This window comes from Phocoena sinus, chromosome 15, assembly GCF_008692025.1.
Source record: "Phocoena sinus isolate mPhoSin1 chromosome 15, mPhoSin1.pri, whole genome shotgun sequence".
Taxonomy (NCBI): domain Eukaryota; kingdom Metazoa; phylum Chordata; class Mammalia; order Artiodactyla; family Phocoenidae; genus Phocoena; species Phocoena sinus.
The window spans coordinates 72,779,658-72,807,514 of record NC_045777.1 but is presented as its reverse complement, the minus strand read 5'-3'; the positions used below and the strand labels follow the sequence as shown (position 1 = coordinate 72,807,514).

The following is a 27,857-nucleotide window of genomic DNA, read 5'->3' as shown; positions in this document are numbered from 1 at the left end:
CTATTCTGTTCCACTGATCTTCATGTCTATCCTTTTGTCAATGCCATGCTGTCCTGCTTACTGTAACTTTATAGAAAGCCTTAAAATCACATAGTGTATGAATCTTCCACTAAATACCTAATGGTATTTACATAAGATCCTTTTCAAAACTGTTTTGGATACTCTACTTTCTTTGATTTTCCACATAAATCTCAGAATTAGCTTGTCAATTCTACAAAACAAAATAGGATTTTGATTGGCATTGTGTTGAGTCTATAGATCAACTTGAGGAAAAGTGACACCTTAACAATATTGAGTCTTCCAGTCCATGAACACAGTATATTTCTCCATTTATTTAGGGCTTTGATTTCTCTCATTAGTGTTTTGTAGTTTTCAGTATAAAGATGTTGTACACATTTTGTTAGATTTATACCTAAGTATTTCATGGTCTTTGGTGCTATTGTATTAATAAATGGTCCTTTTTCTTTAAATTTAAATTTCCAAATGTTCATTGTTAGTATAGAAATACAACTGATTTTTACATATTTATCTTGTATCCTGAGAACTCACTGAAATAAGTTATATAGCTTTTTTGTAGATTCTTTGGGATTTTCCATGCAAACAATCATGTCATCCCCAAATAGAGACACCTTTATTTTTTCCTTTCCACTCCGCATCCTCTTTTTTCTTTTCTCTTCTCGTCTTATCGCACCAGCTACGTCTTCCAGTATGATGTTGTATAGGAGTGGTAAGAGTGGATTTTCCTGCCTTGTTTCCAATTTTAGGAGAAAAAAATTCTCTTTTACTTTTAAATATGATGCTAGCTGTAGAATTTTTGTAAATGTTCTTTCTTAGGTTGAGGAAGTTCCCTTTAATTCCTAGTTTGCTGAGAAGAAAACATCATGAAAGAATGGATTTTGTCAAATTCTTTCTGTGTATCTGTTAAGATTATTACATTTTTCTTCTCTAGTCTATTGTTATGGTTAATTACATTGATTTTTTTTTCAGAATGGCTCTTTTAAATTGAGATAAAATTTACATTACATAAAATTCATCATTTTAAAGTATAAAATTTAGTGGGTTCTAGTATATTCACAATGTTATGTAGCCATCACCACTAATTCCAAAACATTTCTATCACCCCAGAAAGAAGCGCTGTAACTGTTAGAAGTCACTCTCAATCCCCACCCCCCACAATACCCTGGCAACCACTAATCTACTTTCTGACTGTGGGTTTGTCTACTCTAGACATTTCAGATGAATTAAATCATATAACATGTGTCCTTGTGTGACTGGTTATTTTCATGTAGCATAAATTTTTCAAGGTTTATCCATGTTGTAGCATGTATCAACACTTCACTCTTTTTATGGCTAAATAGTATTCCACTGTATAGATATACCCCATTTTGTTTATCTATTCATAGGTTAATGAACATTTAGGTTCTTTCTACCTTTTGACTATTATGCATAATGCTGCTATGAACATTCACGTATAAGTTTTTGTTTGAACAACTATTTTCATTCTGGAAAAGGATATATACCTAGGAGTGAAATTTCTGAGTCATATGATAAATCTATATTTAACTTTTTGAGGAACTGTCAAATTGTGTGCCATAAGGGCTGTATTATTTTACATTGCCACCAGCAATGTATGAGGGTTCTAATTTCTCCACATCCTCACGAACATGTGTTATTTTTCATTTTTTTCTTTAAATAGCCATTCTAGTGGTATCTCTATTGTGGTTTTGACTTGTATTTCCCTAATGATGAATAAAGTTGAATATCTTTTCATGTGCTTATTGGTCATTTTTATATCTTATCTGGAGAAATATCTATTCAAATCCTTTGTCCATTTTTACATGAGGTTGGCTTTTTATTGTTGAATTGTAAAAGTTCTTTATATATTCTAAATACTAGACCTTTATCAGATATATGATTTGTAAATAGTTCCTCCCATTCTTTTCGTTTTCTTGATAGTGTCCTTTGCTGCTCAAAAGTTTTTAATTTAATGAAGTCCAACTAATCTATTTTATCTTTGGTTGCTTGTGCTTGTAGTGTCATATCTAAACAATCGTTGCCAAATCTAAAGTTACAAAAATTCACCTATGAATCCCTCTGAGAGGTTTATAGCTTTAGTTCTTACATTTAGGTCTTTGATCTATTTTGAATTAATTTTTGCACATTGTGAGGTAAGGGTCCAAATTTATTCTTTTGCCTGTGGACATCCAATTGTCCCAGCATCTTTTTTGAAAATCAATTGACCATAGATGTATGGGTTTATTTCTAGACTCTCAGTTCTATTTCACTGGTCTATCCTTATGCTAGTACCACCCTGTCTTGATTACTGTCACTTTGTAGTAAGTTTCAAAATTGGGGTGTGAATCCTCCAACTTAGTTCTTCTTTTTCAAGATTATTTTGGCTATTCTGGGTCTCTTGCATTGTCATATGAACTTTAGAATCAGCTTGTCCATTTCTGCAACATTGTTGAACAAGCCCTGCATCATTATAAAACACAACTGGTCACGATGTATTATCCTTTTTATAGACTGCTGGATTCTGTTTGCTGATACTTTTTTGAGGGTGTTAAAAAACAGCTTTTGCAGGGGTGATATTCAAAATATTGAACTCCTGGGACTTCTCAGGCACCAACCATGGGCTTAGCTGGAGTGGGTCCTAGAGGTCCCCCCAGAGGTTCCCACCCCCTGGAGTGGGTCCTAGAAGTCCTAGAGGTGTCTTCTCAGGCACCAACCATGGGCTAAGCTGGAGTGGTCACTGACTTCATAGTTGCTGGATCATGGGGAAGTTCAAAGAGTATTGGGGGGAGGGGTCAGAGTGTATGGCAGGTGCAGGGGGGAAGGATGTCTCAAGGAAACAGCTATTTATTGACAGATATAGAATTATTTTAATATTTTAATAACAAATATGGCTATACTGGTTATGGACTGGTCAAATGCCAGCTCTGTGTTCAGGTAGACTTGTAGAGAGCTCTGTACAGGTCAAGTGTTGTTATTTACCGTTATTAGAAAAGTGAGGACACAACATTCTCAAATGCAAAGTTGGTCCCATGACTCTCCAGCTTAAAGCCCTCTGCTTTACAAGACTCTGCCACACTTGGAATCTGATGATGCCCATCCCAGAAGCCCTCAGCCCCCAGGGTGCCTCTGTTGGCACATCCATGCCCCACACACTCTGCACTCACCTGGCTACCCTTGATTTCAGCGTTTTTCTCCCAAGCACCTGCGTCCTTTTTGAATATCACCACCAGGCCGATGTGCTGATATCGAGGCGCCCCCAGAAGCAGGCTTTGCACCCGGTTCCGCAAGATGACTTCAGCAGCATAACCTGAAGATGATGAACTAAGAGGAAAAGCACTGCCCCCTCCAACAGGACTATCCCTTGAGCAGGGGCAGTGGGGCAGCCCCATGCTTGGGAACTTGGGGTAATTGGACCTTGCACTATATTCCTCTTCGTTAACACAATTAAAATGAAGCTTTGAAATTTCTGCCTTTAAACCTATCCCAAGAGCTTATGAAAGATCCAAGGACATCTAAACTAGTTGAATTATGCCATATCCTGACCCCTTCTTGAAGTAACCCTGCCCTCTCTACTTACCCAGGTAAGCATCATTCATGTCTGAATCTACCCTGGTTGTGTTGATGAAGGTGACTTTATCCTGTGGCGTATGCAGAAAGGCTCCACCAGCCCAGTCAAAGCTCCCCACAGCACCCAACAAGGGACCATCCTGGGCAAGAATGTAGAACAGGATTGAGAAATCTAGAGCTTCAGTGTTATCCCTATCAAAAATCCCAATGGCATTTTTTCACTGAAATAGAACAAACAATCTTAAAATTTGTATGGAACCACAAAAGACCCCAAATAATCAAAGCAATTTTGAGAAAGAACAAAGCTGGAGGCATCACACATACTGTTTTCAAACTATATTGCAAAACTATAGTTATCAAAACAGTATGGTATTGGCATAAAAACAGACACGTAGGTCGATGGAACAGAACAGAGACCCCTGTAATAAACCCATGCATATATGGTAAATCAATATACAACAAAGGAGAGAATAATATACAATGACGAAAGGACAGTCTCTTCAATAAATGGTGTTGGGAAAATTAGACAGCCACATGCAAAAGAATGAAACTGGACCACTATCTTACACTAGTCACAAAAATCAATTCAAAATGGATTAAAGACTTGGACATAAGACATGAAACCATAAAATTCCAAGAAAACATAGGTAGTAATCTCCTTGACATTTGTCTTGGCGATGATTTTTTAGATTTAACACCAAAAACAAAATAAGCAGTGGGACTACATCAACTAAAAAGCTTCTACATAGCAAAGGAAATCATCAACAAAATGAAAAGGTAACCTACAGAGCAGGAGAAAATATTTGCAAATCATATATCCAATAAGGGGTTAATATCCAAAATATATAAAGAACTCATACAACTCAAAAGTTTGTTTTAAAACCTGATTTTTAAATGGGTAGAGGATCCAAAAAGACATTTTTCCAAAGAAGACATGCAGATAACCAAGAGGTGCATGAAAAAAGTGCTCAACATCACTAATCATCAAGGAAATGCAAATCAAAACCACGATGAGGTATCACCTCACACCTGTCAGATGCCTGTCATCATAAGAGAAGAAATAAGTGTTGTTAAGGACGTGTAGAAAAGGGAACCCTTGTACACTGTTGGTGGAAATGTAATTGGTGAAGCCACTATGGAAAAGAGTATGGGGGTTCCACAAAACTTTAAAAATAAAATTACAGTATGATCCACCAATTACACTTCTGGGTAAATATCCAAAAGAAATGAAAACACTAACTTGAAAAGGTATATGCAACCCCATGATCATTGCAGCATTTTTTACAATAGCCAAGACATGGAGGCAATGTAAGTGTTCATCAACGGATGAACAAATAAAGAAAATGTGGTATATATGTACACAATGGAATATTATTCAGCAAGTAAAAAGAAGGAAATCCTGCCATTTGTGACAACATGGATGGACCTGGAGGATTATGCTGAGTGAAATAAATCGGAGAAAGTCAAACACTGCATGATCTTACTTATATGTGAAGTTATACATACAGAGAACAGACTGGTGATTGCCAAAGGCAGCGGTGGGTGGTGTGCAAAATGGGTGAAAGTGGTCAAAAAGTACAAACTTCAAACAAAATTGAGTTATTTGTAGTGAGGTGGATGGACCTAGAGTCTGTCGTACAGAGTGAAGTAAGAAAGAGAAAAACAAATACCGTATGCTAACACATATATATGGAATCTAAAAAAAATTTTTTTGTTAATAGTTATGAAGAACCTAGGGGTAGGACAGGAATAAAGATGCAGAAGTAGAGAATGGACCTGAGGACACAGGGAGAGGGAAGGGTAAGCTGGGACGAAGTAACAGAGTGGCATGGTCATATGTACACTACCAAATGTAAAGTAGATAGCTAGTGGGAAGCAGCCACACAGCACAGGGAGGTCAGCTCGGTGCTTTGTGACCACCTAGAGGGGTGGGATAGGGAGGGTGGGGGGGAGGGAGCTGCAAGAGGGAAGAGATATGGGGATATATGTATATGTATAACTGATTCACTTTGTTATAATGCAGAAACTACCACACGATTGTAGAGCAATTATACTCCAATAAAGATGTTAAAAAAAAAAAAAGTACAAACTTCCAGTCATAAAATAAATAAATCCTGGTGGTGTAATGTACAGCATGGTGACTACAGTTAATAATAGTGTATTGGGGCTTCTCTGGTGGCGCAGTGGTTGAGAGTCCGCCTGCCGATGCAGGGGATACAGGTTCGTGCCCCGGTCCAGGAAGATCCCACATGCCATGGAGCGGCTGGGCCCGTGAGCCATGGCCGCTGCGCCTGTGCGTCTGGAGCCTGTGCTCCGCAACGGGAGAGGCCACAACAGTGAGAGGCCCGTGTACCACAAAAATAATAATAATAATAATAATAATAGTGTATTGTATATTTGAAAGTTGCTAAGAGAATAAATCTTGAAGTTCTCATCACAAGAAAAAAAAATTGTGTAACTGTGTAAGGTGATGGATGTTAACTAGACTTATTGTGGTGATCATTTTGCAATGCTGTATACATATATTAAATCACTGTGTTGTGTACCTGAGGCTATTATCATGTTTATGTCCATTATATCTCAATTTTTTAAAAAAAGAACAGGATTGACAAGGAAGAGAGAAGGGACCACTGCTGCCCATCAAAGAGGTGCCTCCCAACAAACACCTGTCACAGAGATGAGCCCCCAAACCTTTGAACCTCTTCTCCCTCTTCGTCTTGCTCCCAACCCCAATTAAACAAAAGACCACTTACGGAGGTGAAGACAGCACTGATGCCTTCCTGAGACATCTCATGCTCAAAGGAGCTGGTACTTCCTGTGTGCGTACCTGTGAGAAGAACATTTACATTAAAGAAAGTAGAGGAGCCTAGAACAGGGGTTGGAAACTCAGGGCTGTGGTGGCCAGACAAAAGGAGGCTCAGATGGAAGCCATGTGCAACCCCCTTTTTCTTACATGTCCTCTGTTATGCTTTCCTTTTTTTATTGAAGCATAGTTAATTTACAATATCAATGTTAGTTTCAGGTGTACAGCAGCGTGATTCAGTATTTTTGCAGATTATACTCCATTATAGGTTGTTACAAGATAGTGCAGGGACTTCCCTGGTGGTCCAGTGGTTAAGACTCCACACTTCCACTGCAGGAGGTACGGGTTCGGTCCCTGGTCGGGGAACTAAGATCCGCATGCCTCATGGCGTGGCCAAAAAATAAATGAATAAATTGGAAAAAAGAAAAGATAATGGCTACAATTTATGTTTGTTGCTTATCTAGCCATATGCTCCTTTTAAAGGGATGGTGGCTATTTTGCTCCAGCTACTTTTTGCCAAGTGGGAATATGGTCCTAAAGGGTCTAATCTTCCAAATTTTCAAGAGAAACCATAAATCCAGACTGTATATGAACCTTCCCCCAACTTTTAAATTCTTTTATTCAACAAACACTTATTGAGCACCCTTTATGTACCAGGCATTATTCTAGGCACTGGGGATACAGCAGTGAACCAAAGAGACAAATGTTGGCAACACATCCAAATTTTGGGGAAAATACTGTGAGGGATTTGACTCCCCTACCGTCTAATTTTTCAGCCTATGGCCAAGATTGCAAAATTAGAGAGAAAAGTCTAAATCTTTCCATTTCAAAGTAATTGAGCAAGAGAGGCCAGAGTTGATGGGAAATGGAAGAAGAAAGGAGTTGATGCTGAGGCTCAGGGTTCCAAGGGCTAGGAGGTTCTTGTTTCTACAGGGAAGTACGTGTTTTGGGATAAGGAGCTGCCTTTGGAGCTGCTCCAGGACTACAGAACCTTAGCTCACCCTCAATCGCAAAGATCTTTTCCTGAAGCTGGTTCTGAATGGTCTTCAGAGCTTCAAAGTTATTCACTTGGAACACGTGATCACCACGCGGCTTGGATGCGATGGTATCGAGCTCTTTTAGAGATTTGTCACTGAAGAAGGCATCTCCCACCTGTTACAAAAAAGCAGAAGCTGAATCAGACACTTTCTGGGGGTAGTACTCTCCTCCAGCAAAGAAAATTCTGCAGGAAAAGAATCTGAAACAATCTCTGTCCAAGGAAGGAATGCACCAGAAGGTCCCTGGGACAGAGCTGCCAGGTACGGTAGAGCAGGTTGTACACTCTACATTCTGTCAAGGGAGAAATTGGGGCTGAAATCCAGCCTTTAGTCCATTTGCAGCCCCTCCTGGTGTGGGGCTGACCTCTCGTCAGAACAAGGGGACGCTTTCTCCTTCATATGAAGGTGTTTCCTACTTGCCAAGCCAGAGACCCGTGATGATACCTCTTCCTATGTCATGCAAGATATTGTAGTAGTTTGAGGACACTGATGTTCCCAGCCCTTTGTCCCTTCCTGTAGCCAAGGCCTTTCCCCAAAGCTGTGCTCTACCCTCCTCCTCTTGGCAGAGTATTCTGTTCCGCTCATTGTCTCTGGGCTCAGCCATGTGTACTGCTTTAGCCCACGCACATTATCATATGTGATAAAAACAGAGGCTGGGGCTTCCCTGGTGGTGCAGTGGTTGAGGGTCCGCCTGCCAATGCAGGGGACACGGGTTCGTGCCCCGGTCCGGGAAGATCCCACATGCCGTGGAGCGGCTGGGCCCGTGAGCCATGGCCGCTGAGCCCGCGCGTCCGGAGCCTGTGCTCCGCAGCGGGAGAGGCCACAACAGTGAGAGGCCCGCGTACCGCAAAAAAAAAAAAAAAAAAACCAGAGGCTGGAAAAAGTGCTTGCAACATTTCCACTTGCTCTTTTGCTCCTCTGCCTTCACCATGAGGACACACCCAGGCTAGCCCACTGGAGGATGAGACACAGGGAACAGAAGAGCCAAGTTACCTAGGTCGTTCCAGCCCAGCAAACAGATATTGATGGCAACCCTCAGAGATGGAGAGAGCCCAGCCAAGATCATCAGAGCTGCCAACCAACCTGCAGCTGATTACAGACACATGAGGGAGTCCAGCTAGGACCCGAAAAGTTGCCCAGCTGACCCACAGACGCACTTACTGTTTCAAGCCACTGAATGTTGGGCTAGTTTGTTACATAGCATTATTACGACAATAGTTCACTATTGTGAACATATGGGCTAGCAGAGATGAGCCTTGCCCCACTTTGATTTTATTGATGTTTGCAAATTCAAAGGAGGGCGTATCCAAGTAGAACCCTCTACAGAAGCATCAGGCCGGAGAGCCACATTTCCTACCCCAATGACGTAGCGAATGACCCCCTTTCTATCCGCTTCAGGGATGACATCCTTGTAGTCCAAAGGATCGCCAAACTTTTCTCCATCTGTGATGACAACCAGCATCTTAAGGGCATTCTCCCGGGCTCCGTTTCTGCTGTGAAACAGTTCTCTTCTGTCCAGGGTAGAGGAGGGAAAAGTCAAATTCGGGCCGACAGAGATACGCTTGATGCTAGGGAAGGAACGTCAGCAGTGACAGATGCAACTGGGCTCTGTCTAGGAGGCACTTGGGTTCTCCTGGGACAAGCACTGAGATGTAGCTGCCCCAATATCTGGAAGGGCAGCAGGAGAACAGGAAAGAGTGGAGGGAAAGGAAGCCTTCATTGCCGTTATATACTTTGGCATAGATCGATTTTTTTTTTAACTGAGTATTATTCCTTCTAAATTAAAAAGAAATTAATAAACTTAATTGTGCCTTCATCAAACCTCTCATGATGTGAGGCAATGGTTCTCCAGCATATCATCCTGCACTTTTGTCCCAATCCCCAGCCTTGACTCTACACAGACACACACACACACACAGAGATCAGAGTGAACTTTCTAAAACAAGATATGGGTACGTGTCCCCACTGCTAAAACCTTCAATGGATCCACTGGCTTTTCAGTTGCCTTGATGATCTGGCCTCAACTGATCTTTCTAGCCGCTTTCTAGCCTTCCCTTCCCTCCCCGCCCCCTTAATCCCACCTTTACTCACGACTTGTATGTCATGACCATACCAGGCACAGTCCCTCCTCCACACGTTTACTCACCCCTCCACCGGAAATACCCTCTACCCCAGCCCTGTCTGAACAACTCCCCTCTTCCTGCAAAGCTCAACGAAAAATAAAACCTCCTCCTTCCATCCTAAGCCAAGAGGGAAGAGCTTACACAACTTTGCGGATCGCTGTGGCCGTGTGTGTCCTCCCCAACAGCTGTGTTATTGGCCTCACCAGCGATTCCGGGGAAGGGTTTCTCTTGAAATCGTTGAAGGTGAAATGAGTCTGAAATTCTTCAGAGTACTGCATCAAAGAGAACTGGGAACGGGCACCTGGTATTACACTGAAGAAGGTGTCCCTCCCCCCCCTTAACCATCTCAGCAAGCTCTCCATAAATGTTGAAACACTCTAGTCTCCAAATTCCTCCCAATTCTGCCCTGTCCCCAGTCCTTCCGCCTCACCAGGACAGAGATCGGCCATCAGCTCCCACTTCCCAGCACTAGAACTCAGCCAGAGATGACATGTGGGTTTCATGGCCCACGCCAACACCTATCAATGAGTCTGCCTGCTTTAAAGGGGGCTGGAGGAAAGCTGAGGCCGCATCCAGACAGAGCAAGGAAGCAAATCATGAAAGAAAACAATGATCAACTGGCAAGTTGGCAACATCTCTAATAGAAGCAGGACAGGAACGTGGCAGCCTGGTTGCCACGTATTTTCCAGCCTTATGCAAGCTGTTCCCTAACCTACCCACTGACCCTTACCAAGGTTTTGGACTTTTGGAATTGACTCATCACAGTTGAGACAAAGTTCTTCATCCGCTGAAAGTCTGTCGGGTTGATGCTACCAGAGCCATCAATCAAAAAAGCAATGTCACTCTCTTTCTGAGGGCACCCTGGGGAAAAAGGAAAAGGAATCGATTACAAGAGACTCAGCGTTCATTTTTTGCATGTCAGCACTCTACTGACAGGAGAATGAAAGGTAAACAAGATGCAACCCATGTGCCTAGCTAAATAAAAACATGGGACAGAGTGGTATGGAAAAATATGGTTCATTCTGCTCAAGGCAGTCAGGGAAAGCAGTGTTATCACAGCTACCTCACGAAGAATAAGAAATAATTTGCCAAAAATACAAAGGGAGAAATAAGTTACAGGGGAAAAAAGGAATAGTGCATATAAACGTATGCTGGATGTCCTCCCTCCAGCCCCCCATTCTGCCTCAGCCCCAAATCCACTTTCTACCATTCCCCACTTTGCCCGGAGCTCAGCCCACATGGGACGTGTCAACAGCGCTCTTTCAACCTCTGGCTTGTTTGCCCAATTGGGAGCCTCAACAGGAGACTGGAGGGAGGGAAGAAGGTGAGATCAGAGTATTTCCCTCAGCTCCCTTCCTGCAAGCCTGCTTTGGGCCAACTGTGTCCCTCAACAGATCAGTGCTCCTCTCAAGGAGGCCCACTCCCCATGACTCCCTGTCCTTCCAGATTCTGGGGACTTCTGCCTCTCTTTGTCCCATCAGCCTAGGGTGGCAACAGCTCCACTGTTGTTCACCCTGGGTTCCTGGACCATCCCTTGTATCTTCTTTAGACCCTGCCACACCTTTATAATTAGTCCCTTTCTAAATACAGTTGACCCTGGAGCAACGCAAGGATGAGGGGCCCCCACCCTCCATGCAGTTAAAAATGCATGTATAACTTCACAGTCTGCCCTTTGCATCCACAATTCCATATCCGCAATTCTGCATCTGTGGATTCAACCAAACTCAGATCCGGTAGTACTGTAGCGCGAGTTTAGTGGGGGGAAAAAATCCACATATAGGTGGACCCACGCAGTCTAAACTGGCCATTTTTCAAGGATCCAGTGTAGAAAAGGGTAGCACAAAGGATTTTTCTTTTTTTTTCCTGTACGTGGGCCTCTCACTGTTGTGGCCTCTCGCGTTGCGGAGCACGGGCTGCAGACGCGCAGGCTCAGCGGCCATGGCTCACGGGCCCAGCCGCTCCGCAGCACGTGGGATCTTCCCGGACCGGGGCACGAACCCGCATCCCCTGCATCGACAGGCGGACTCTCAACCACTGCGCCACCAGGGAAGCCCAGCACAAAGGATTTTTTAGGAGGTAAAAGAATTCTTTCGTATCCTGTTCATGTTGCTGTTTACACAAATATAAGCATGTCTTAAAATTAATTGAATTGTACACCACAAGGGAAAAAAAGGTCAATTTTACTGTATCATCAGTGAAAAAATAAGATAAAATTATCCAGAAAAAGTATTGGGTTTTTAAAAAATAGACAAGCAGATTCTAACATTTATATAGAAAATAAACAGGAAAGATAAGCCAGAAATTTTCTTGAAAATCTCAAAGGTACACTAAGTGAAAAGAATCAAGGTACAATCCAGTGTGTAGAGCACACTACCTTTTGTGGCACAAAGTGAAGTACACAGACGCCTATGTCAGTAAATATTGATACGTGGAGTACCTCCAGAAGAAGCCATGAGACACTGGTAACAGTAGCTGCCTCTCAGGAAGGAAAGAGGAGCTTCAAGACCCAAGAAGGAGAGGTTTTTATAGTATAACCCTTAGTGCCTTTTGAACTATGAACCGAGTGCATGTTTCATCTATTTTTAAGGAAATGAAAATGTTTTCAAAAAGAAGAGTCTGGAATGCTTAAGAGTGAGGACTGAAGAGAGAAATGTGGGGGTGGGAGCTGAAGCAACAGAATTGGATGCAGTCAGACACGAAGAGCACATGGGCAAGAACAGAAGCTGTAATCAGGTGGGCAGGGGAGGCAGAGGAAGACAGCTTGGAGCTAGAGCTTCGTAGGAGCCCTCAGTAGGGGCACAAGTAGGAGGAAGAGAAGAGAGGAGAGGAGAGATGTCTGAAGCCAAGGTGCTGGGGGAAGGAAGAGGTGATCTGCAGGTCACATTGGAAACGTCAGAGAACATGAGGACAGAATAGAGATTTGGCCTTTAGAGGGTCACAGATGCCACTGGCAACAGCAAGGTCTATATCATGGGTGGGCAGGAGCCAGATGTCAAAGGGTGAAGGATCACAGCATGGGGGCAATGGAGGCAAGGAGAGAGATCCCTTCCAAGAAGGTTGGTGATGAAGGGAAGGAGAGAGGGCAGAAGATGGAGAGGAGACCGGGGGAGGGAAGGTTATTTTCATTGCTATCAGTTTGAGTGGTTGATTCTTTTTAAGTTATGGGTAACATGAGCAGGTTTACATTCAAAGGAGGGGTTGGGATTTAGGTTCCTGGAGAGAGCGAGCGATTAAAGATGTGAACCCCAGAGTTGGTGATGCGAGAGAGCCTCAAAAGCCCAGATGGAAAAATTACTCATGGAAAGGACAGGTCTTCCTTTACAACAAGTGAGATGCTGCCAAGAGTGGTGCCATCGAGGAAATCTGGACAAGGAGAAGGAGGACGTGGAAGGAGTTTACACCTGGCAGCCTTGGTTTATTCTGTGAAGAAGGAGGGAAGGTTATTGGTTGAGAGTGAAGTTCAAAGGAGCTTGAGAAAAAAAAAAAACTGTAAAAGGAAGACATATCTGCCCTTGGTTCCAGAACCAACTTGGAAACAAGCAAAAAGATGGCCAAGGAGTTGAAGAAATCGGTGTCAGAAATCAGCTGGATATGGGACTTCCCTGGTGGCGCAGTGGTTAAGAATCCTCCTGCCAATGCAGGGGACACAGGTTCAAGCCCTGGTCCAGGAAGATCCCACATGTCACAGAGCAACTAAGCTCATGTGCCACAACTACTGAGCCCGCGTGCAACAACTACTGAAGCCCGTGCGCCCTGGAACCCACGTGCCACAGGTACTGAGCCTGCGTGCTTCAGCAACCACAGCCCATGCTCCGCAACAAAAGAAGCCACGGCACTGAGAAGCCCGCGCACTGCAACGAAGAGTAGCCCCCACTCGCCGCAACTAGAGAAAGCCCACGTGCAGCAACGAAGACCCAACACAGCCACACAAAAAAAAGAAAAAAAGAAAGAAATCAGCTGGATAAAAACATTCATTCACTTACTCTCTTTCAATCAACAGATGCTTGGGGAACACGGGTAAGGAGCCACCAAGATGGTCCCCAAGATTCTCACCTCCTGATAGAGTTAACACCCTTGCATAATCTCCTCATCTTGATTGTGAGCTGGAGTTTTTATTTATTTATTTTTACTGAAGTATAGTTGATTGACAATATTGTGTTAGTTTCAGGTGTACAGTAAAGTGATTCAAGTATATTTTTCAGATTTTTCCATTTAAGGTTATTACAAGATATTGAATGTTGTCTGCTGTGTTACACAGTGAATCCTTGTTGCTTATCTATTTTATATGTAGTAGTGTGTATCTGTTAATCCCAGACTCCTAATTTATCCCTCCCACTTCCCTTTCCTCTTTGGTAACCATAAATTTGTTTTCTATGTCTGTGAGTCTGTTTTTGTTTTGCTTGTAGCTTCATTTATATTATTTTTTAGATTCCACATATAAGTGATACCATGTGATATTTGTCTTTCTCTGACTTACTTCACTTAGTGTGATATTCTCTAGGTCCATCCAGGTTGCAGCAAATAACATTATTTCATTCTTTTCTGTGGTTGAGTAGTATTCTGTTGTTTCTGTTTATGTGTGTGTGTGTGTATATATATATATATATGTATGTATATCACATCTTCTTTATCCATTCTTCTGTTGGTGGACACTTAGGTTGCTTCCATGTCTTGGCTATTATAAATAGTGCTGCTATGAATACTGGGGTCCATGTGTCTTTTTGAATTAGGGTTTTTGTCTTTTCCAGATATATGCCCAGGAGTGGGATTGCTGAATCATATGGTAGCTATATTTTTAGTTTTTTAAGGAACCTCCGTACTGTTCTCCATAGTAGCTGTACCAATTTAGATTCCCACCAACAGTGTAGGAGGGTTCCCTTTTCTCTACATCCTCCCTGTGAGCTGGACTTTTTGACTCACTCCCAAAGAATACAATATGGCAGAAGTCTTCTGAGATTAGATTATAAAAGACTGTGACATCCATCTTGGGTTCTTACTCGCTCTTGCTCTCTCACTGCCTTGTTCACTCACCCTGAGGGCAGCCAGCTGCCATGTTGTGAGCTGTTCTGTGGGGAAGCCCATGGGACAAGCGAGTGAGGGAAGCAGGAGCAAGCAGCCAGTGTGGACTGAGGCCCTCAGTCCAACCATCTTATAAGTGAGCTTGGATGTGGATCTTCCCCTAGTCAAGCCTTCAGATGAGACCACACCCCTGGTTTGACAACTTCAAGCTCTTGAGAAACCATGAGACAGAGAACCCCAACTAGTCTGTGTCCAGATTCCTGATTCACAGAAACTGTAAGATAATTAATGTTTCTTGTTTTTGGCTGCTAAGTTCAGGAGCAATTTGTCAAGCAACAAGTGAACAAGCTCGACAAAATCTCTGGCTATCACAGAGCCTACATCCCAGAAGAAAGGACATCTAAGAAATAAGTAAAGGGCTTCCCTGGTGGCGCAGTGGTTGAGAGTCCGCCTGCCGATGCAGGGGACACGGGTTCGTGCCCCGGTCCGGGAGGATCCCACATGCTGCGGAGCGGCTGGGCCCGTGAGCCATGGCCTCTGAGCCTGCGCGTCCGGAGCCTGTGCTCCGCAACGGGAGAGGCCACAACAGTGAGAGGCCCGCGTACCGCAAAAAAAAAAAAAAAAAAAAAAAAAAGAAAGAAGTAAAATATGGATATATAGGTATGAAGAGGGCAAAGCAGGGCAATGTGGTAGGAAGTGATGGTGGAAATGATTAGAAGAGCCACTCAGGGAAGGTCTCTCTGAAGAGTTAACATTTGAGCTGAGATGACAGTAATAGGTTGTCAGCTGAGATCTGGGGAAAGAGCATGCCAGGCTGAAGGAATAGTAAGTGCAAAGCCCCTGAGGCAGGGACAGCTTGGTGTGGTTCTTGGAGAAGAAAGGCAGCTGGAGCACAGTGACTAAGGTAGAAGGGTTGGGAAAGAAGTTGGAGAGGTGGACGAGGGCCACACCAGCTAGAGCCTCAAAGGCTATGGTCAGGCACTGTGGCCAGGCTGAGTCCAGGCACTGACTCTAAGGACAATGGTTGAGACATTGTCTCACAAAGATGGGTAGCTATATCAGGACTTTCCTCAAAGTGCAAGATCCTAGAGCCTCTCCAGAGCCCCTCTCTGCATTGGAACCCAGTTCCCTCATGCTTCTGCACCAAGACTTTTAAATAAACCCCCAGACTATGAGCCCCTCAGCCCAGTCCTGCCAACTCCCTCCAGTCTCATGCTACTTGTCTGTACCCACCTCTGAGGGCCTCTGGGAGCCTGCTGGGTTGCTGCAGTAGGCTGGATTGAAACAGGAAGCAGAAGCCGATCGCATAGGTGTTGTCCTTGCAGATTCGGTGCCCAGTGGGGCCACAGGCCTAGGGCGCAGGGGACAGGTGGGAGGGGCTGTCACTGTCCTTTCACCCCAGCACCTCCACCCAACAAGACCCCAGCCCCAGCAGTCTTAGGCCCCCAACTCCTTCCCTTGGGACACTCCCATGACCCAATGCAACTCACCAGCAACTGGAAAGGTTTGGTGGCGAACGCCAGAGACAGGCCCAGGGACATGTTCACAGCCTCCGGGGGTACTGAGGGGACAGATATATATATGGTCACCCTCGGGGATGGACGGGACTGTGTAAGAACTGGACAGGGGATGGACAGGAACCTCAACCAGGGAGACGTGGAGGTGTGAGGGGTTCAAAGAGGCACGTAGGTCATGGAAAGGGACACAGAGGGGTGTCCAAGGGTGCCTGCATACAGCTCAGAGGCCAGGGAGCTGGCTCCCTGGGCCCCCATCACAGATCCCAAGACAAAGTCAACGTCTGGCAAGTCCAGGTGTGTACAGAGGTGGAACCCTAGCCCTGGGTCCCAGCGAGGGGCACTGACTCACCCTGCAGGGGGATGGGTTCACACTTGCCCATGCTGTAGTCACACTGGTAGAGGCCGCCCGTTTGATTGGAAGCCTTTATCTCCTGGGGGGCTCCAACCACCAGCCTGGGGGGAGAGGTGGGAAAAGCTCACCACAGGGACAAGAGAACGCTATGATATCTGGGAAGAGAAGGAGACCATGGACGTTCCGCCACCCAAAATAAAAGCGGGGGAGTCAACCTCACAGGGATTCCCCAACTCCCAGAAATAGGAGGAAGATTCAACAAAGAAAAACATGGGAATTTTTTTTAACTGCTGATTGTTTATTGTGAATATTCTTGTAATCCAGTCATTTGAATTCCCAGAGGTCACTTCAGTAAATTCAAGAATTTCCAAATCCTGAAGGCCAAACAATGAAGGTAGACAGTCTACCTTCCCAACTTGGAATCACTTCCCCATTCAGGCAGGGATGCAATATTGCATAGAGGACAGGAATAGAGGCCTTGGAGTTTTACTGCCCGAAATTAAAATTTAGTCCCACCCTTACTTCCTGTGTGACCTTGGGCAAGTCAACTAATGACCTTATTGTGCTTCAATTTTCTCATCTCTAAAATATGGATAATAGCAGTACCTACCTCAAGGTTATTATCAGGATTAAATGAGTTAATCCATGTACAATCCAAAAATGGGAAAATGTTTAATCTTGGAGTGAGAAGGAACTCTCTAAGAATGACATAATACCCAGAGGTCATTTTAAAGTGAATACATTCAACTCCACAGTCATTTTAAATAAATTTCTGTACCTGATCAACTACCAAAAGCGAAGTCAGAAAACAAACGATAAACCGGGGGAGGGAGATGAGCAACTCATACCCCAGACTACTTTCCTCAGTACAGTCAGAGCTCCCACAAACCAGTAAGGAAAAAAAAACAAACCAAGAGAAAAATGGGCAACAGATAAGAAAAAAAATGTTCACAGAAAAGGAAATAAATTTCTCCTTAAAAAAGAAATGCAGGGCTTCCCTGGTGGCGCTCGTGGTTGAGAACCTGCCTGCCAATGCAGGGAACACGGGTTCGAGCCCTGGTCTGGGAAGATCCCACATGCCGCGGAGCAACTGGGCCCGTGAGCCACAACTACTGAGCCTGCGCGTCTGGAGCCTGTGCTCCGCAACGGGAGAGGCCGAGACAGTGAAAGGCCCGCGCACCGCGCACCGCGATGAAGAGTGGACCCCGCTCGCCGCAACTAGAGAAAGCCCTCGCACAGAAACGACGACCCAACACTGCCAAAAATAAATAAATAAATTAAAAAAAAAAAAAAAAAAAAAAAAAAGAATCCGCCTGCCAATGCAGGAGACGTGGGTTCGAGCCCTGGTCTGGGAAGATCCCACATGCCGTGGAGCAACTAAGCCCGTGCGCCAAAACTACTGAGCCTACGCTCTAGAGGCTTCGAGCCACAGCTACGGAAGCCCACGTGCCTAGAGCCCGTGCTCCACAGCAAGAGAGGCCACCACAATGAGAAGACCCCATACGGTCATAAATTAATTAATTTTTTTAAAAAAAGAAATGCAGTTTAAAAGTAAATTGAGATACCGTTTCTCACCTGTTCAATTTACAAAGATCATAAGTTTGCTAACACTTTGGGTTGGCAAGTGGGTGGGGAAGTAGGTGTTTGCATAAACTTCTGGTGTGAGTGCAAATTGTTGCCACCCTCATAGAGGGTAATTTGGAAAAATCTATTAAAATTACATATGCACATGTACCCTTGGATCCAGCAATCCTAGTCCTAGGAATTTACTTCCAAAATATACTTGCACATGTACAAAATGCCAACATTGTTCATATAGCAAAAGTTTGGAAACAATCTAATGTCCATTAAGAAGAGATTTGGGGACTTCCCTGGTGGTCCAGTGGGTAAGACTCTGTGCTCCCAATTCAGGGGGCCCGGGTTCAATCCCTGGTAGGGGAACTAGATCCCACCTGCTGCAACCAAGAGCCCACATGTTGCAATTAAAGATCCTGCATGAAGCAACTAAACAAGCTGCAACAAAAATCCTGTGTGCCGCAACTAAGACCCAGGCAGCCTAAATAAATAAATAAATTTTAAAAAGAGATTTAAATGTAATATAAATGTAAATTACAGTACTTCCAAATAACGGGATGTGATGTAAACATTAAAAAGAACAGGTAAGCTCTTTCTTCATTTATTTGGTAAAATCAGCAAGCTCTATTAATTAAAAAAAAATGCAAAAGACAGTATGGAGCAGAGGCCAGCAAACTTTCTTCTAGAAAAGTAACATTATTTCCATAAATATTATTTCTGTAAAGGTAAATATTTTAGGCTTTGCAGGCCATAGAGTCTCTGTCCCAGACTCTCTGTTCTGCTACTATAGCTCCAAAACTGCCCTAAAAAATAAATAACTAGAGATTATCATACTAAGTGAAGTAAGTCACACAGAGAAAAATGATGTAAATGAACTTATTTACAAAACAGAAACAGACTCACAGATTTCAAAAACAAACTTATGGTTACCAAAGGGGAAACGTGAGGGGGAGAGATAAATTAGGAGCTTGGGATTAACACACACACACTGCTATATATAAAACAGATAACCAACAAGGACCTACTGTATAGCACAGGGAACTCTACTCGATTTTCTGTAATAACCTATATGGGAAAAGAATCTGAAAAAGAATGAATATATGTATATGTACAACTGAATCACTTTGCTGTACATCTGAAACTAATGCAACATTGTGAATCAACTATACTCCAGTAAAATTTTTATAAGTATTGGAAAATAATAAAAAAAAATAATAATAAATGACAAGTGGGGAGTAGGGGTAGCCAAGTGTCAATAAAATGTATTTACAAAAATAGGCAGGAGGTTGTAGTTTGAGTATAATGTGTGCAATTGTGTGTAGGATGATGTGGAGGTCTATGCACTGTAGACTCTCTCTGAAAGGACACACGAGAAACCATTCAACAGGGACCCTGCTAGGGAGGGAATTGGGGGAAGGGAGTGAGGAAGAGACTTTCTTACTGTCACACTCTTTTGTATCTTTTGAATTTAGAGCTCTGATAAATTAAGAAAAAAACAAATCAAGGAAATTGTGATTTTTTTTTCAGGTATGTTAAGCCTTGGAGGGAAAGTGCGTGAGCAGGGAGTCCCCCTGTGGCCCTTACCGGGATCCCTCAAGCTGGACCACGCTCTGCCCGAAGCCCCTTGCATTGTTTTGGAAGATGACTGCTTTTTCCGTGTCCAGGTTGAACCCGTGACATAAGGCCAAGGCTGGAGGGAGAACAAGGGGGGCGGGAGTCAGGAGGACAGAAGGAGACAGTTAAGAAAGCAGCCTGGGGACTTCCCTGGTGGCGCAGTGATTAAGAATCCAGGGGACACGGGTTTGAGCCCTGGTCCAGGAAGATCCCACATGCCGCAGAGCAGCTAAGCCCGTGCGCCACAACTATGATCTGTTGTTTGTTTTGTTTTGTTTTTAACCTTGAAGGAACATATCCCTGACTTGTTTGATGTTCTTTGTTCTGACAAGATATAGAACTGTGCTGAAAACCATGCTTCTCCGGAGCAGTTCCTCAGAGTTCTCTGAGAGGCTGTCTCCTGGGCTATAGTCCTCAGTTTGGCTCAAAGAAAACTCTTTTCTCGTTTATTGATTATTTCCATCAACAGGTGCATTCAGCCCCTCTCTGAGCCCCACCCTGGGTTCCCACCCCACTGATTTGCCCAACAATCAAGTTCCTAAAGACTCCGGTAATTTCCTTCCTATGCAACTTTCAAGCATTTCTTTCCCTTCTCTGGCTCTTAGTCCATAAAACACAGATACAAAGGGAAAAAACTTGAATCATTTTGATCAGTCAGTCATTCAACAAACATTTACACCTGAGTCCTTGGAAAAGAGGAGACAAATAGGAGGAGGTGAGGTGGAATCCAAGAAGAAACACTCCAAGAAGAGAAGCCAAGACCTGCTGTGCACACTTAGACGTGTCATTTCACCTCTCGGGGCCTCAGTTTCCTCCTCTGTGAAGAAGGGACCAGCCAAACCCCCTTGCATAGTCCGTGAATTGAGTCATTTATCCAAAGCTTCTCTGCTCATCGCATCTCGGTCTAGTTCTACTCTGCTGCTTGAATCCCTTAACCTTCCCCCAATCCCCTTTGTCTCTCCCAGCCTAACTCCTAAGTATTCTGTACCCTTTATCTCCACAAATTCACAAACCCAAAAACTCCCCCCCCTCCTCACTCTGAGGGCCCCCCAACTCCTGGCACACCTGTTAGTAGAAGGACTCTGTGAGTCATCTCTGGAGACAGCAGGAGCCGTGAGGCTGCAGGCACCACTGAGCCACTTCAAGGAGGCCACCAAAGCTAGGAAGGACCGAAGAAGGGAAGTAAAAGGCAGAAGTCTGTCAGAGACTCAAAGGAAGAGGACGGAGGCTCAGTGAGCACACAGACCTGCCAGACCTGCCCCCTCTACCCAGCCTCCCGGCCCAAACCATCAGGGTCGCCAACCCATAGGTGGCTTTGTTTGCCCACCTGCTTCTAGAAACATTATGAACAGCAAAGCACAGACTTATGACCTGCCCCCCAGAACATGTCTCCCTGAAAGCACGCTTTGCAAAATGTCCCTCCCTCCTGCCCAGGGAAGTGGGAATACCTGTCAGCCAGAGCTATCCTCCTGTGTGACCATCAGTAAGGTCAACTCAGGTACAGAGAAACCTGGTGTGCTTTTTTTTAACATAAATTTAGTTATTTATGTATTTATTTTTGGCTGCGTTGGGTCTTCGTTGCGGCACAAAGACTTCTCAGTGAGGTGGTTTCTCTTGTTGCGGAGCACAGGCTCTAGGCACACAGACTTCAGTAGTTGTGGCGCCGGGCTTAGTGGCTCCGCAGTATGTGGAATCTTCCTGGGCCAGGACTCGAACCCATGTCGCCTGCATTGTCAGGCGGATTCTTAACCACTGCGCCACAAGCAAAGTGCTCTACGCGGTGCTTTTTTAATATTATTTTGCTTTAAAAAAAAAAAAAAAAAACGGCCTCAGGACTTCCCTGCTGGCGTAGTGGTTAAGAAGCCACCTGACAATGCAGGCAACACGGGTTCGAGCCCTGGTCCAGGAAGATCCCTCATGCCGCGGAGCAACAAAGCCCAGCGCCACAACTACTGAGCCTGCGCTCTAGAGCCCGTGAGCCACAACTACTGAAGCCCATGGCCTAGAGCCCGTGGTCCGCAGCAAAAGAAGCCACCGCAATGAGAAGACCACACACCGCAACAAAGAGTAGCCCCCACGTGCTGCAACCAGAGAAAGCCCGCACACAACAACAAAGACCCAACGCAGCCAAAAAAAAAAAAGCCTCAAACTCTTTTGCCCTGGAATGTTCACTTCCAAGAATTTATCCTAAGAAATATCTGAGAAGTACAGTCAAAGATGTCTGCACAAGCTGTTTTCAAAGACACAGGAGCATATCTTCATGAAATTACATAGAACACCAAACCATACTTGTGTGTGTCTGCTAATGTGATTCCACAAGCCAATCATTTTTCATTCTCTCTCCATCATATTTTCTCTTGCCCTTAGTCCGGCTTTCTTAATAACCAGAGCAAAGAAATGTGTGCGCTCTGAAAAAAATTCCATTAAAATTCTGAACATTTTGTTTTAAAATTACCTGTTTAAAAATACGTATGTGTTGGGCTTCCCTGGTGGCGCAGTGGTTGAGGGTCCCCCTGCCGGTGCGGGGGACACGGGTTCATGCCCCAGTCCGGGAGGATCCCGCGTGCCGCAGAGCGGCTGGGCCCGTGAGCCATGGACGCTGAGCCTGCGCGTCCGGAGCCTGTGCTCTGTGGCGGGAGAGGCCACGGCAGTGGGAGGCGCGCGTACTGCAAAAAAAAAAAAAAAAAAAAAATACGTATGTGTAGGAAAACCAAAATGTTAATAGTGGTTGTCACTGGATCATAGGACAATGGGTCTGTTCTACTCTATTGCTGCAGAGCAAACTACTCCAAATAAAACGGCAACTTCTTTTTTTTAAATTTATTTTATTGAAGTGTAATTGATTTACAATGTTGTGTTAGTTTCTGGTGTACAACAAAGTAATTCAGTTATACATATACAGAATAGTTTGCATCTGCTAATCTCAAGTTCCCAGTTCATCCCTGCCCCATATCCCCTCTCCCTTGGCAACCACAAGTCTAAAACAGCAACTTCTCATTGTGTCATGGTGCTATGGATTGTCTAGCCTCAGCAGTTCTCACTAGGGAATCTCAGATGGCTGCAGTCAGATGGTGACTGGGGCTGGAGTCCTTGAAGGCTCAGCTCGGCTGGACTTTCAAAACAGATCACTCCCATGGCTGGAAGTTGGTGCCATCAGCAGGCCAGGAGCTCGGTTGGAGCTGTCAGCTGGAGGACCTCCATGTGTCCTCTCTATGTGGCTTAGGCTGCTCACAGCATAGTGGTTAGACTTCAAGAGCAAGTATTCCAAGAGATATTCCCAGTCTCTTAAGGTGTTGATCTGGAAACTGTCACAGAGTCACTTCCACTATATTCTAGTGGTCAAGCAGTCACAGAGCTCGACCACATTCTAAGATGTCACGTCTCAGTGGGAGGTGTGTCAAAGAATTTGTGATCAGCTTCAATCTGCCACAGGGTGATTTTAATTTTCTTCTATATATATTTGTGTACTTAAAACTTTTATACAAAAAAAAAGTGACGCTTATAATCAGAAAAAAAAGAAAAACACCAATAAGTAATTTAAACAACAAAGGACCCATTCTTGTTAGCAGGAAAGGAGGCTGAGGAAAAAGAAATAAGACCATTGGATCAGGATGAGAAGCTACCAACAAGGGTGTGGGGACATATTTTAATAAATAAGCTGGTGGAACTTCCCTGGTGGCACAGTGCTTAAGACTCCGCACTCCCAATGGAGGGGGCCTGGGTTCGATCCCTGGTCAGGGAGCTAGATCCCACATGCATGCTGCAACTAAGAGTTTGCATGCCACAACTAAGGAACCCATGTGCTGCAACTAAGACCCGGCGCAACCAAATAAATAAATAATTTTTTTAAAAAAGAATGAATGCAAAAATAAATAAATAAGCTGGGTTTATTTTTGATAAAAAAACTTTCACACTCTGATCACCACAGGAAGTTGCTCGGATATCACGGCCCCTCTGTGCCCTTAGCAGTGGCCAAGGGCCCACTTTAAAGGCATAGGCAATATCTCAGAAAGATTGTCCAACCCCCAGAGCCTTTCTTAATGACCCACCCTATGGTGTGCACCTGACCAGGTAACCACAAGGTGGGCACCTAGCTATAAGCTCCCATCCATCCCCTACCCCTACTCTTGACAAAAGCTTAGCTTGGGTTCCCCTGTACATGAACACTGAGACAAGAGGAAGTAATTTATTTGAGAGGTAATCCAGGAAACACTGGTGAGGAAGTGAGCCCATAGAAGCTGTGAGATGGAACAAGTTACTGCTGTGGATGACTGGAGCTCAATACACTGAGGAACTCTGAAATCCAGGGTAGAACATGCCTCAGAGTTATCCACCTGAGAGGAGAGGGGGCTAGATTTTTATCCACAACTCACATCAGCTATCAGTGGAGGGCTGCTCTCCGGGAAAGCCTTACTTCTCTGGTGCATCCAATTTGCCCTGCACCCAGGCAGAGAAGGCTCCAGGAGCCAGAGAGAGCCCTCAGGCAGGCAGGTACTGGCAGCTGGAAACCTGGCCAGCTTGCATGAGAATGATAAACACTGACGGATGTGAATGGAGCAATTGCAGTGTCTGCTACAGATACTCAGATATTTTTTCATAGCACTCATTATTACATGAAACGATATTGCATATTTATTTAGTTTATCTATTGTCTGACTCCCCAGCTAGAGTCTCTAAGCTCCAGAGAGCAGAGATTCTTGTCTGTCTTGCTCATCACTCTATTTCCAGTGCACAGAAGAGTGCCTGGTTCATAAGAGAGATCCCCCCCGCCCCTCCCTCAGAGAGAGAATTCTGGAAAGAGGGCAGGGTAGCAAGCACCAAGAATCCTTCCTCCCCAACTAGATAGCGATTGTACCAGAAGAATCTCTCTGATGTAACTATTTAGGAGCTCTGAGTCTATAATGCACCAAAAAAAAAAAGACTTGTGGTTAATTTCAGTGTATTTCAGCTCTTAGCACCGTGGCAGCTACCAACCCCTCACTAACTGCAATCCCATGGCAAGCTTTGCAGGAGCAGGTTGCATGAAGCTTGTAGGAACCAAGGTGTCAAGAACCCATCCTTTTATGATGCCTATCATGGAACCTTAAATACAAAATCTTCAAAACTTGAAATAATTTGAGTGAACCAGTGTTCCTAACATCAAATCAATCTAAATAGAGCATAAGGCGCTTTGCTGGGTCAGGTTAAAAACAACCACCATGCTCTCTCGCCTCCTCGCTTCCAAGACGACCAGGGAAAGAAGGAATAATGGTCGTGCCAAAAAGGGGCGCGGCCACGTGCAGCCTATTCGCTGCACCAGCTGTGCCCGATGCGTGCCCGAGGATAAGGCCATTAAGAAGTTCGTCATTTGGAACACCGTAGAGGCCGCAGCCGTCAGGGACATTTCCGAAGCGAGTGTTTTCAACGGTGAGTGAGCTCCTGGCGCGAACTGTCCTATGTGCTTCCCAAGCTGTATGTGAAACTACATTACTGCGTGAGTTGTGCCGTTCACAGCAAGGTAGTCAGGAGTCGTTCTCCGGAAGCCCGGAAGGACCGAACACCTCCACCCCGATTTAGGCCCGCGGGTGCTGCGCCACGACCTCCGCCAAAGCCCACGGAAGGAGCTAAGTCCTTAAAGGCTAAATAAATACGGTCCCCTGGAAAGACAATAAAATGGAAATTACACTTTTAAAAAAACCCACCATTTGCTTAGTGATTTACGGGTCCCTTTCACAGGCATAATCTCTTCTGATATTCATGCTCAAGCTATGAGTTAGATGCTATTATTAATTCTAATTATCATCTTTCTTGTGCAGAAGTTCTTTTGTTTCATGTGGCCAAATTTATTATAAGGCTTTTCTGTAACTTGTTTAATAAATCTCCAGAGTTAGAAAATATTTTTCATCTATATATTCTTCTCAAATACTTCTTTTCCTTCCATTATTTAACTTCTTACTTTGTGTACTGTTGGATTTTTGGTGTGCAGTGTGAAACAGGGAATCCAGTTTCATTTTTGTCCATATGAACAAATAATTTTCCAGTTCCATTTACTGAAAAGAGCTTAAAATAAGCTTTTAGAAGGAAATTTTACTTTCCTCTATTTGTCAATTTTTTTTTTACTACCCATCTGTTTTCTACCCAAGTCAGTGTAATGCAAGGTTCCAGTGTTACGTATCACCCCGGTGCAATTATCTTCTTTCTGAGTCTGAGTAAATTAGGGTATCCAGAACCCACAGCCCAACTCTGTGGAAAACCACTTCAAAGAGAAGAAACTTTTGTTTCTTCCCCAAGGGCAAAAATGATGGGCAGCAGGAACCTCGAACCATAACCCTATTTCCTACTTGAGGCAGATTCAATGGGCAAAAAAGTCATCATTTGCATAAAGTATGAAAACCCAAGACCATTAAGTGATAACTTGTTAGAACTAATCTTATTCAGCAAGATCAACATATAAAAATCTAATCCATTTCTTGTTCAGCTAAGACTAATTTTCTCATTAGAAAATATAATAGGAAAAACACCATTCGTAGCACCAAAAGGTATAAAACATGTAAGCATAAATCTGACATGAAATATGTGTGAACTATTTATTTTTTAAGCTATTAGTCTTTCCTGAAGGACATAAAAGAATAGAGAGGGCTTCCCTGGTGGCGCAGTGGCTGAGAGTTCGCCTGCCGATGCAGGGGACACGGGTTCGTGCCCCGGTCCGGGAAGATTCCCACATGCTTCAGAGTGGCTGGGCCCGTGAGTCATGGCCGCTGAGCCTGCGCGTCTGGAGCCTGTGCTCTGCAACGGGAGAGGCCACGACAGTGAGAGGCCCGCGTACCGCAAAAAAAAAAAAAAAAAAAAGAATAGAGAGAGATGCCATATTCATGGGTGACAAGGCTCAACATTATAAAGATATCAGTTCTCCGTCAGATTACTCAGTAATTCAGTGTAACCTCACCCAACAGGATTATTATCGAATTTGACAAGCTGATTCTAAAAATCACCTGGAGCAGAAAACACACAAGAATAGCCTAGAAAACTATGAAGCATACCTTATTACATAACTCCATTCCATAGCCAGACATGCCATATCACAGCACTACCTTAAAGTCAGATAAGCAAAGGTAAAGTGTTGGTTCTGGAATAAATACATAAAACCAAATACATAAAACCAATACTGGTGTATATACAAAAATCTGATATTCCCACCAGAATTCATATATTTCTTTTAATGAAAAAGCGAACAAACTTTATCTGATCCCACTTCCCCCACCAACCACTGCCCCATTTTCTTGTGTCCCTTTTGCAAAGCAAATTCCGGACCAGTTGTCTGTATTTGCTGTGCCCAGGTCTGCCCTTCCCACTCTCCCTTGAACCCATTCCATTCCAGCCTTTGCCCCACCCCAGCCTCCACTTTGCCAAAACGTTTTCCATCACTGTCACCAAGGATAAGTGGTTAACTCCAAGAACTGGTTTGCAATCTTCATCTTAAGGGCTTCCGCAGCAGCTTTTCACATTTGCCCACTCCTTCCAGGGATTAATTTGTATATTGGCTTCCAAGGACCCTCAGTCACCTGTTTCTCCTTCACCTCCATCTCTCCTTCCAGGTTCTTTGGCCAATCACTCCTTTTCTCCCCAACCTGGTAAGGAGGATTCCAGAGCTCAGTCCTTGGGCCTCTTTTTTTATCTACTCCTGTCCTTAGGTGGGCTCAGGGCTATAAACATCACCCATATGTTGATAATCCTTGGTTTCTGTCTCCAACCCAGACCTCTCCTGAGCTCCAGACTCAGATAGCCAAAGGCTCACCCCATGTCTGACAAGCTCCGCAAACCAAGTATGTCTAGACCTGAACTCCTGATCACTCCCAATCACGCTCCCTGCATCTGGGCCCATCTCAGCCTCAAGCGCATGAGATAAGGCTAGGCCAAGGCACGACTGATTCCACCGGTAAAGTTACAATGAGCCACTGTTAGGTCCATACAGTTTATTACTTACATAGACAGCAAAACCAATCCTTCCATAGTCGTCCTACACATCAAAAAGGATGATACCAAAAAAGGGAGGCTATATCCTAGACTAAGAGACAAAGCAGTTTTAATCTGGAGCTCTGTTGGGGGGCAGGGGGCAGTGGGTGAGGCAGAAAGCCTCATACATAGTCAGAACCTGGGACATGAGTCATGACTCCTGAGACCCTCCTAAGGGACGTAGGAGGTGAGCAGGGGGTGGCCCCCGAGCAGCTCCTCATCCTCTGTTCCAGGAAGATCACA

At 44.3% G+C, this 27,857-nt stretch overlaps 1 protein-coding gene and 1 pseudogene across 1 annotated transcript in view; one reads left to right on the top strand and one right to left on the bottom strand.

Moving 5' to 3' along the window:
- Positions 1–20,789, bottom strand: part of ITGAM (integrin subunit alpha M) — a 37,483-nt gene extending 16,694 nt beyond the window's left edge. The window contains 12 exon segments of the mRNA XM_032605505.1: positions 3,180–3,322; positions 3,593–3,722; positions 6,336–6,409; positions 7,387–7,537; positions 8,780–8,933; positions 9,687–9,832; positions 10,276–10,406; positions 15,798–15,915; positions 16,055–16,125; positions 16,431–16,534; positions 19,593–19,698; positions 20,688–20,789. Coding sequence (XP_032461396.1) covers positions 3,180–3,322; positions 3,593–3,722; positions 6,336–6,409; positions 7,387–7,537; positions 8,780–8,933; positions 9,687–9,832; positions 10,276–10,406; positions 15,798–15,915; positions 16,055–16,125; positions 16,431–16,534; positions 19,593–19,698; positions 20,688–20,715 — 1,356 coding nt within the window. The 5' untranslated portion in view covers positions 20,716–20,789.
- A 4,031-nt stretch (positions 20,790–24,820) lies between these two features.
- Positions 24,821–25,248, top strand: LOC116740492 (annotated as a pseudogene).
- The last annotated feature ends 2,609 nt before the right edge of the window (positions 25,249–27,857 follow it).